At 38.8% G+C, this 11,397-nt stretch overlaps 1 protein-coding gene across 1 annotated transcript in view; it reads left to right on the top strand.

The window, feature by feature from the left end:
- The first annotated feature begins 10,333 nt into the window (after positions 1-10,333).
- The window catches only part of vma21 (vacuolar ATPase assembly factor VMA21), a 4,975-nt gene continuing 3,911 nt past the window's right edge, over positions 10,334-11,397 (top strand). The window contains exons 1-2 of the mRNA XM_029440902.1: positions 10,334-10,528; positions 10,849-10,958. Of these exons, the coding sequence (XP_029296762.1) occupies positions 10,473-10,528; positions 10,849-10,958 (166 nt within the window). The 5' untranslated portion in view covers positions 10,334-10,472. The remainder of the gene's footprint in view (positions 10,529-10,848; positions 10,959-11,397) is intronic.

Genomic DNA, 11,397 nt, shown 5'->3' with positions numbered 1-11,397 from the left:
AATTACGTTTCTGTGGAGCCTCATTGTGGATGTGTGATTCACCCAGTGCCTTTTCACAACATGTGTATCATTTTCCAGTTGTAAAGGTTCTAATCATGTTTGGAGAGAACACTGCTGCCAGACAGCGTTTCCTCCTGTTGAGAGGAAAACAATCCAGGTACCTAGTCAGTATTCACCCACAAACATCTGGATCATGGATCTTTAATGCAGTGTATTAATTCATACTGCAGGCCTATATGTAATTGTTTGGATTGGAGACTTCACTATTCAACACATCTCAGAATGTGTACATCGTGTGCTCTAGAATGACTCACTGCCTATTTGCACTGAGCGGTGTGAAAAGAGAATAAAACATTTATTCCCACGGTGTCTCTGCGCTCTTAAATGGAGCATTAATGATGGAAAAGTCTAAAGGTTGTTTGTTTTTCTTCAAAGTAATCCTTAAGGTCTTTACACACTGGGGGTGTTTTTTTTGTTTGAATACATCATTTTCAAAATTGTTGATTTTGTCATGAATTCTTTCACACAAGCAGCGAGGTAATTCTTCTCTTGAACGAGGTTGATTTCTGGGAGCATCGACCAATCCCATTGGGCAGCACGGATATATTGAAAACGTGCAGATGAGGATTATAACAACAACATGGAGGCTCCGTAGATGTTCCAAGACAGCAAACTTTATTACTTTCAACCTTGGCAAAGGCAGCGCATAGCAGATCCACTGCTTCCATTTTTTACTTTTGTTTCAATAAAAGGTCTAAAAACAAAAATACTGAGTAACTGTTTACCAGAGGGAACTTCAAATGTCCTTCTATAGTATAGCCTGCAGTAGCTAAGGTTATAAAACAATTGACGGCAGATTGCCACACTCTGCTCCGGGTCAATAGGAGCCTTCAGCCTGCGCAAATCTTTTCCAAGCGTTGCACTTCCGCACATCCCCGTCACTGCCGGTATGAATATTCATAGGCGAGTATTTCTCATTTTCTTATCGTTTGTTCATCACGCACGGTGTGTAAAATATTTTAGATTTAAACCGCAGCCTTTTATTCAACGCTCAGCTCAATTATCATTTATTTTTAATAATCATTTTAGTGGCTGAGAATATTAAAACTAGGCTAGGTGCGTTTCTGGAAACATATTTTAACTTCTGTAAAAATCTGTGGTGAAGTTTGCAGCCCATATTTCCTCCTCAGTGCATATAAATATCTCGCTAGGAATGTAGCCTGTATTAATTCACCGTGATGCTGGTCCACCCGCAGGCGTGTCTTCTGAGCAATGGTGCCCTCATAAAACACACTGGTAGGATTGTGGACGTTTTTGCTCAAGTTAATAAAACTTGTTGGTTGTAAAATTGAATTCTTTAACAGTTTCTTTTATAGTAAACATAACTATCTTTTAAGTGGCTCAACTATTCAATGGAACAATTTATCGGACTAAAACGTCACTGAATGATTTAGGAATCGCATAAATTTTGAAAAGGGGAAGAACAAATGATAAACAAAGATAGGCTTTCTTGTTTATTAAATGCCTGGGGGACATGACACGCATCAGGAGCCAGAGATGTAATTATGTGTTAGTGCAAGTGTGCCTGTGCACATGTCACCCGAGCCGAGATGAGCTCTGACAGCCTCCCAGCATAACTTTAGCCCAGCAAACAAACTATGAGCGGTTCACCTCACAGGGAGGCTCCGAGATGTCAATGTGACACATTCTTGATATGATGCACTCTTTCTGGAATATTAAAGAGATTACACATTCACAATGTCTAATTCAAAGGATTCAAAAATATGTTCAGCATATTTTACATTTCCTCTCGTATCAGTTTTCTGGTCTGTATTCTGCTGTGCTTTGCTGCAGTTAAGCTTGGATAGGCTGCCTGCTAATTGATAATTGAAATTAAACTCTCAGTGGACGATTATAGACGCGGGAATAGAAATCTGGATCCCTGATGTAGCTTGGACCAGGTGATATCAAGTTGCAGAGCAGCACAATGGCACAAAACTGTTCAATTCCGCTTGCAACCTTACAAAACAACGTCTCTGATGTGGAAGAAAGAAGTGGCCCACATGCCAGTACAAGGTCAGCTACAGATGAGTGGCTAAAGGGGCTCCAGGGAAGATGACAGAGTCGGCTCTACCACACCAACGAGTCACAGACTAATGGCAGGGTCATCTTTCTTCCTCCTCCTCTCACCTTTCACTCTTCATTCTTTCTTCTTCTCCGACTCGCTTTACTCGTGTGTGACATTTCTTTGCTTTCTTGCCGAGAGTAAGATGAGGAGATTAATACCACTCCCTTATGTGTCTGTTAAGAATGAAGCTACAGCCAGGAGACAGTTAGTTTATCTTAGATTATTTTAGTTTAGTTTACATTATTTTAGTGTAAAGACTGGAGGCAGAGGGAAAGAGCTAGCCTGGTTCTGTCCAAAAGTTTATAAAGTATCTGGCTACCAGCACTTACTAATTAACATAATATATGTTCTTTCTTTTATCCGTTCAAAAAGTGTCATGTTGTAGTAAAACCAAGACTAAAGCTCGGGGAGGCCGTTTATTTTGTGCATTATTGGGCAACAATTCTATAATAACTTTTTAGCAAGTGATACACCAGGGTCTGATGTTTTTTCTGGAAAAGGCTAAATATAACTGCAGCATTTGAGAATGTGGCGCCTCTTTCCCCTCCATTTCCTCAGCACCTCCCACCAGACAAGCATGTGCACCCGCTTTATACAAACCCTGTACCAGTACTAGTCATTCATTTCATACATGATCCTAATCGTGGTTGTGATCCCGATGCCTGTTTTCTTTGCAAACTTGTAGTCATGTAAAGCCCTTTGAGATGACATACTCTGATTTGAGGCTTGCTACAATATCGGCGAATATCTAGAGAGATGTAGAGAAAAGGATGCTGCAGTTTATCCTGCTGCTAACCACAAAGCCATCTCGGCTGTGCTGCAGCGGTGAGAACACACAGAAGGTTAAACTGTTATAAGAGAGAACTATAGAGAGATGGAGAGGAAATGTTTAGTCTTCTAACAGCTGCTAACTTAGCAGTAGCTCACAAAAGTTAGCCACAACAGTGAGCAGAAGCTAAGCTATGAGCAACATTTGTGCTTAGCCGATATTGTCCAACTCTGTTTTTGAAAAGCCTGTCTTCCTCTTCTGGGTTATTTGCAGTGTAGGTTGTTACGAATGCTGGAAAAGTAACTTTTCTTGCAGGATAGTCCTCCGGTTGTATCAGGCCTTCACTGAAGGGACGTGAACGCGCATATGCTTTTGTTGAACAGCCAATAGGAACGCTCTCCCTCTGAAATGAACTGTAATTGGCCAAAGTCTCCCGTCATGGGCTAACTTTCCAAAAGCACCGACACAAGTGAGGTTCATGGCTGGGGAGGCACTCTCTTTCAGAGTCAGATTTAAAGATATATGAACCCAACTGAGTAGCTTATTCACCATTTTCTTGGCATTTTCATTGACTACTGGTTATTTTTCATATCTCATATCAGCATTCTTTATACACACACAGGTGAGGTACATATTTGGCCAAAAAAGAACATTATAGCGGCTCAGAGAGGTACATGTATTTGCTCTGCACCCTCCATAGCGTTTTTAGTCTGATGCTTCGATTAATTTTAATACAGACTGCACTATTAACAAAATAATATTATATAATATAATAATAATAAGATATAATAATATTTTATTTAAGGTCAAAATTTTTGTTTTTAATTTAAATAGTAGCTTGTTGGCGCTACCGTCTCTAGTATAAGAACAGCAGCTACACGAACCTGTGGGCTCACGTGCGCCCTCTTCAGTGCGGCAGAGTACTGTCTGCCTCACCTGGTGTCTTCTCACTGTGGTTTTATGTCACATCAGTAAGACTAAATATGTTACACACATACATTACATACATTAACTGGACTATGGAAAGTCAGGACGCATAATACAAGTGTCTGCAAACATTATATTGGCGACATACAGAGAGATAGTAACAGGCACGCGCTAAATGCATGCGCTCAACCTAGTTTGCGAGGGATTGCCTCCCTTGACCGCACGTCCCTGTGCTTAACAGTATGCTGAGAGGTTATTATGGAGTTTTTGCTGAATGATGCACAAAATATGTTGCCTACCCAAGCTTTAAGTCCCAGAAAATATAGTCTGGCACTTAACCCCTCATAAAAGCTTGACTTTTCATTTTTACACTTTATAGTGTTAATTACTGAGCATTAGAGGTGCTGGTGGGTCATTTTCATGCTACTGAAAATATCCACCTCAGTGTAATGCAAAGATAACTCTTGACTCTAGATGCGCCGACATATCGTGTCTTTGTAAAATAATAGTTGCCATTGTTACATGAAACACATTGACAGAAAAGACAGTGACACAACTCATATTGCTCAGTGGATAAATCAAAAATACAAACCCGGATGAATAGCTGACATGACGACTCTCTCCACCCACACTGTCTGTCATTTTGCCTGTGATTTAATATGAAGGGCAATAGCTTGTGGAGACATTTTTCTTTCGTTATGTTCAAGGACAGCATCATCTATCCATGCCGCCCTATGCTATAAGATCCATCATAACTCATGACTTTATTCAACCAATGTCACATACGAATGAGACATTGTCTCCTTGGGTTCTCTGTAACATCAGCTCTGTTTGCTTTAGCTTTGGCTGCTACTTCATGTCCCAGCTTTCTACAGCCGAGTCACACCATAAATCCCTACATGCTGTCATATAGGGGTAGGTCAGAATTTAATGTTATAAATTATACAACTGTTGTCATAAATCACATATTATTTGTTTGTAGGCTAAAGTGAATGAAAGATCTGCAGCGCTCCTGTAGCACCCACGTGATGTCACTGAGAATTTATTGCCCAAACTGGACCAAGGACAAGGGGAGCAACAAGGCGGAAACTTGAATTTGTCTGTGAACATGATACTCTACTCCCCCCACAGGGATGTTTTTACTTGCTTATTTTCCTCTCATCCTCAGCGGTATGCGAGCAGGAGAGGCCTCAAAGTAACAAATCATCATTTGTGGGAGATAAAGATTATTTCCCCAACACACAATGGATGAGGAGTATGGCATTGTTTGGCCCAACGCCAGCATGACACGATGGTTTTACGCTCCGCTAGATGAAGCCATAATTTTTATCTTTGCACGGAGGATTTTCTACAGCTCTTGCACATCAGTGCATTTTACAACGGTGGGGTCTCACAGTGGGCGTGCTGCCCCAATAGCAAGTCTCCTAATGAATTTGTGCATCCTGGTTTGGCACTGCCTGTGTTCTCATGCATATGATGTGTTCCAACATCTCCCGATGGGCTGTGGGTCACAATACTACCAGGAGGTTTTAGGTGTCGTGGTTCTAAGGAAGCCAATGAGAGCAGGAAATGGGGATGATGGTGATTATTTACATCAGATTTTTTTACTTTATTTTTAGACTGAATGGTGTACAACACTGGGGATTTTAGATGAATTTGTGAATTATTAATTATTTCTACTTGACAAAATGTTCCCATGCTCCTTGTTTGTTGACAGTAACCTCTAGATTGCAACGATACAGGCAATAGAAGTACTCAGATCTCAGAAAAGTATGAATGCAATTATATAAAAAAAAAGTGTTAGATCCATAGAAAAATGGCACCTGAAATATATTTTCTTTCTGTAGTTAATACTGAGGCAACAAAGTCTACAGTAAGTAGAATTTGTCTAAAAGAAAACTAAACTTCTGTACCTCCTCTTGTCTCAGAGAGTGGTTTCAATCTACTCATCTAACTATCAGCAATAAAGTGTCAAACTTTTTCTTCAACATTGCATTGTATTTTCTAAGATTATTTTACATTTTTCAAATGTAAAATCTTAATCTGAAGTAGTAGTAACTAATGGTTAAATGGATGCAATGGTTAAATGGATAAATTGTGCAATTTTCTTTAATTGAGTGGAGTTGAAGTAAGAGGAGCATAAAATGGAAATATTCAAGTACCTCAAAAATGGACAATAAAGTACAGTACTTGGATGAATGTATTTATATTCCAGTACGTTATAGCACAAGAGGAAAGTACTCGCACATAGAGCTGATCCTCTCACCATTAGCAGCAGTTAATACAGCGAATGACAAAGGTATGAATAGCATGGAACTATTTTTAAAGTGGGTTTTTTTTTCATTCTTTTAATTGGAATGGAAACTTCGATTATAGTTACAACACTTAGTAACTGTCGCTTGGTCAAAACAACAGGTGTGGAGTGTGCGGTGCCTCATGTTTGACATAGAGTACTGGTGACTCATGGAATGCGAAAAGCATAGCTAGGGGAGTCCAGACACAGAGAGCCATGAGAAATACTTCCTGAAGGTCAGAGGTCAAGCTCTATGAGGAAGGACAATTTCAAATGTAATTTGAAAGAGAAGACCCCTTGATCAGATCAACACACTGTAATTCCATTGAGAACTAAACTTTTTTTAAGATTCAATTTTAGACACAGTTGTTTTAGTAAATGTCATAATCCCACCACAACTTGGTGAACTTGTCTTCTGTGGTTACCGGTCTATTCCCAAAGCTCATATAGCAATATTAAAAACATTCTTATTTATTTTTAGTGTTGCATTGCTTTCCAGAGAAAATAAAAGTCCAGTGTATTGGCAGGATGTCCTTTTGATGTGAAATAGTTACTGATGACCTGCTAATTAAAAGAGGTCACTGTTTAATTATTGCTAGAATGATTATTAATATATTATTGAGATATTTTTCTGTTCAATGAGAAAACTTACTGTTTAAGGTGCCTTGGCTTTTTTTTTCCTTCTGTCAAATCTTTTCTTTTCCCTAATTCCCTGATCTAATTATATTGTTTTCGGAGTACAATTATTTTTTTGGTTTACGGATTTAGCAGCAAAGCCTATTAAGAATAATGCCAGCAGGCCTAATGCTGTATATAAACCGTACCTCGGAACAATGAGATATTGATACTGACAGAGGTATTAACATCTGTACTCTTCAAATGGTGCTGATGAACACAAAGACATGTATTTGTTTTTAAGTGTTGTGGGTCAACAGCACCCGTGATTCCTGTCTCTGAAGTGAATCATCTGACAAAACAAAAGGGCAGAATATACATTTTAAAATTGCTCTCAGCGGTTCATCCAGCAACAGATTAATGAATAATATGATTCACTACGACAAATATCGTCTTGGACTTTTTGTTGGGTAACTACTTGAAATTCTCAAAGAAGGCAAAATGATTATTTTGAACACACATCACTGGATTGTTTTTAGTGGTTCTGGCTGATCCATTTTAAGAGTCTTTTCAAGGGAAATGTGTTTTGGGGAACCTGCTGAGCGTGGGACCAATGAGAACAAAGTCAACTGGAGCAGAAAGTGCCACTTCTCGACACTCAGACAGCAAGAATTCAACCAGAAACACAGCCAGCACACGACACTAAATGTACAGTCGGCACAAAATAGACTACATGAGTCTCTGTTACATCTGCAATAGAGCAAGAAATAGTGTACAGTGATGCATTGTTCAGGAATGTAGGGTGCAAAAGCTCATAACATGAAACCAGACTCCAATTAATGATCCTTGAATGATGAACTTACTTATGAATGTATTGGTTATGGGAGCAGAAACCATTAACAGTGATGTCAGGACATGAATGGACAATTGTAAATAAAAATTACATAAACATTTTTATTTAATATGAGAAAAAATATGTGTTTGTTAGAAAATTTGATCTCTTGTCCGGAATGTGTGGGCGTGTAAATACTGTGCTTCAATGACATCTTGCAGATTTTTAGATAACAAGAATGTCATTTCTTTAGGTCTATTTGACAACCTGATATTGTTAGAAGCATCTTTTAAAAACATAGGTTTTTAGAAATGTTCACCTAAATTAAAACCCTTAGATAAAGCCCACAAAAATGTGCTGATATGAAAAGAAGTTATGCTGTTTAAAGGCCCTGTCACACATATCCGTATGACAGAAACTTATGCCGGTGCATACGAACATTTGTCAGAGTCCAAATCCGTCCAACTTTTCATCGGATCGGAAAAGTGAACATATACAGATACGCATGTCTAACGTATTGATAGAGTATCACTTACTTATACAAAATGTATCAGACGAATACTCAACGAATGCATAACTTATACAAAAATATGGCGTATACAAAATATCGGCAACACGCTGGTGTACGTAGATATAAGGTAAGGTATAAGTATTCGTTAAGAGCTCACTGTGTTACGCTGGGGTGCGTTGTTGAACGCTGATGTTTAGAGCATGTTCAAAATTACTGGACGTACCCGACGTGTGCTTCATAAGATATGCAGACGTTACGTTACGTTAAACATATGTGAATACGGAATACATAGGTGAATACTTACCTACGTAAATACAGTACGTGAATACTTACCTACGTAAATACAGTACGTGAATACCTACGTGACTACGTTAGAGGAACGTTAGATATAGGCTACGTCAGCTGACAGTGAATCCTACAGCCAATTTATTGATAACGAGTGGATAACCTATTCCTACCCTATGTTAACATTATGCCTGACGACGGAGTAACTTATTAAACGTGTTTCTACAGTACAGCTAGCGTTCAGCATGTTAGCCGTTCTCCAGCATCAGCATGACGTGAACCAGATGGCACTTTTCCAGCTCCGTTGGCCAGACGCTCTGATACGTTTTAAATAAGTAAGTGATACGATATCAATGTTTGACATGCGTATAATAATTTGTTATGTATACGTTATGTATACGTCAGCTACAACACCGCTGTGGAAAAGTTGGACATATTTGGACTGACACATTTTGAGCATGATTCTGCCATACGGAGCTGTGTGACAGGGCCGTGTGTCTGCCGTGTTCTGCGTGTCGTCTGCGTCCTTCAAATGATCACAATTTACCCTTAATTTATATTAACGTATTGCCGATATTACGTATGCGCCAGCATACGTTTCTGTCATACGGATATGTGTGACAGGGCCTTAAGTCAAAATTGGAGTGAGAAGAATTAAAAAACTTTTTTATAACAGCCTTTTAGTTATGCAATTCATGCTTGATCTTATAAACTGTATGTGGAAATGTAGTTACGGTTGTAATACAGTTTTAGAATAAATTATTCTGTGTTATGTGTTAAAAGCTATAAAGTAAATATTAAATACATACACTCTCATACTGTGCTTAGTACAATTTTAAGGTTTATATTCCACAGAGGCAATTACAGTACTTTTTACTCCACTTCCTTTACCTGTATACTATTCTAGTTACTTTGCAGATTAAGATTTTACAGAGGCTACTGCTGGGTTTTGAAGCCCAAAGGGCGCTGTGATTGCCTTTCAAATGAATCCAGTAAACTTCTAGTTGATCAAGATACTTATTTATTTAAAGTGATGATGACAGCATTTCAAAAATACCTTCAGCCGAGGACACTTTCACACACCAAGTCCACAGTCCGAATCAATAAAGAGCCAGTTAGCTGTCTGTTGGTAAAAGTGAAAGAGGTACAAAAACATCATAAACATTTTGCTATATTCTCTACAGAAGGGTGTCGTTGTCCCTCATTGGTCCATGTTGGCGCGGTTATGCCCCTTGGTGGGCAGTCTTGTTGTGACGAGATGGAGGTAGACCTGAAACTCTTTGAAGAGAACCTACAGTGCTTCACATTCATAACTAATATAGTGCTCATTATACATTTGTGCAGTAATACATGTTGTGCAATAATACATTTGATTGAGGTGGACGAGTACATGTGATAATCATTAAGTGTGACACAATACAATCAGGAGTTTATTTACTTCACACTACATAACATATGATCATCTTAAAAATAAAATCTATTCAACAGAGTAAAAAGCAGCCAAGCTCCCCACCATAACCAGCTACAATATCAAAATTGTGTGGTTTCTAATAATACTAATCAAACAATAGCTACATGTATATGGGCTACAGTAATATCATTTTGAAAGTGGAAATTCTGATGCATTATGTGTGCATTTCTTTGTTTATGTACTTTTACTTAGGAAATATTTTGAATGCAGTACCTTTACTTGTAATGGAGTATTTTGCATGGTTGTATTGCTACTTCTACTGAAGAGTCATCTGAACACTTATCCTACCACTGGATATTAAATTGCAAATTACAGTAGCCTGAGTCCTTACAGGAAACTCCAAAAACAGAGCATGCACATTGCTTGAATGTTGCTAATTAGTACCATATTTTGCAGATATAAAGCCATTTCTCCTACACAAATATATATTCTGTAGGACATGAACCACGTTTTGAATATTACCATAAAGTGTGGCCACGTGAGAATAACTTACGTCGAACTCGTCATGTGACGGTCACATGATCCTATGCGGAAGAAGGGATTTCAACAGTGACAACACAACACAGACGGGAGGAAAACGCTAATATTAACCTATTATACTTTCCAGTTGTATCTATATCTCGCCTCCGATCAGCCCAACAATGGACGGATCTGTCAGAACAGCTTCAGACGAAGGACCGCCGGCTTATTACAGAGGGTGAGAACAAAACAATCCGCTACATTAAATGAAATGCTAACACCTTAGCTAGCTAGCTTGTTAGCTTAACGTTAGCCTTTCAATCCGTTGGGTGACGTCTGTTATCAAAACAACCCGTCCCCCGGTGCTGCTTGGTGTTGAAAATGTGCCGAAGTTTACAAATTACTTTTAGTTGATGTGGCTTAATCCTGGAACACAACATTAATCATTGCCATGGGACATCCCCACACCAGTAGTCAGCATGTAGGTAGTCCCGTCGCTTCTCAACAGTAAGGTCTTGTTGTCCCTCAGCTGACTCATGAACGTGTCCTCCTCTGCAGCAATGAAAGCTCCCTGGTTTCAGCCCTCAAGACACTGCTGTTCTTCACTATCCTGATGGTGACTCTGCCCATCGGACTATACTTCGCAACAAAGGCGTACGTCTTTGAGGGTAAGCTTTGCAACACTTTCGTCATTGTGTTTGCAGGACAATGTCAGCCCCCAAACGTCTATTCTGTTACACTCATTTAGCTGAAAGGAGGATGCTACAACAAACTGTCCTATTCACCTTGTCTTTGTTCCAGATAAAACCTGTGTAAAGTAACACAGCCTGACTGATCCAGGATTTTTTAGGCCAATACAGACATTGATATTATATAGTTTAAAATCCAATTACAATATTTGAACTTATTTTTGTTTTAACATAACTGTATGAACATTAATAAACAGTGCCTTGTGGTGGAAAGGACTATAATGGCATCACTGTCTGTAAATTACCAAAAACAATTCCCCGTTTTTATTTTTGTTAACTCTAATGGAGGCATAAAATGCCCTACAAATATATTACCGTACCAATCTATGAAAAGCTATTGGCAAATAATACAGGCCTG

This window comes from Cottoperca gobio, chromosome 10, assembly GCF_900634415.1.
Source record: "Cottoperca gobio chromosome 10, fCotGob3.1, whole genome shotgun sequence".
Lineage (NCBI taxonomy): Eukaryota > Metazoa > Chordata > Actinopteri > Perciformes > Bovichtidae > Cottoperca > Cottoperca gobio.
The sequence above is the reverse complement of the archived record's forward strand: the minus strand, read 5'-3'. Positions and strand labels throughout refer to the sequence as shown.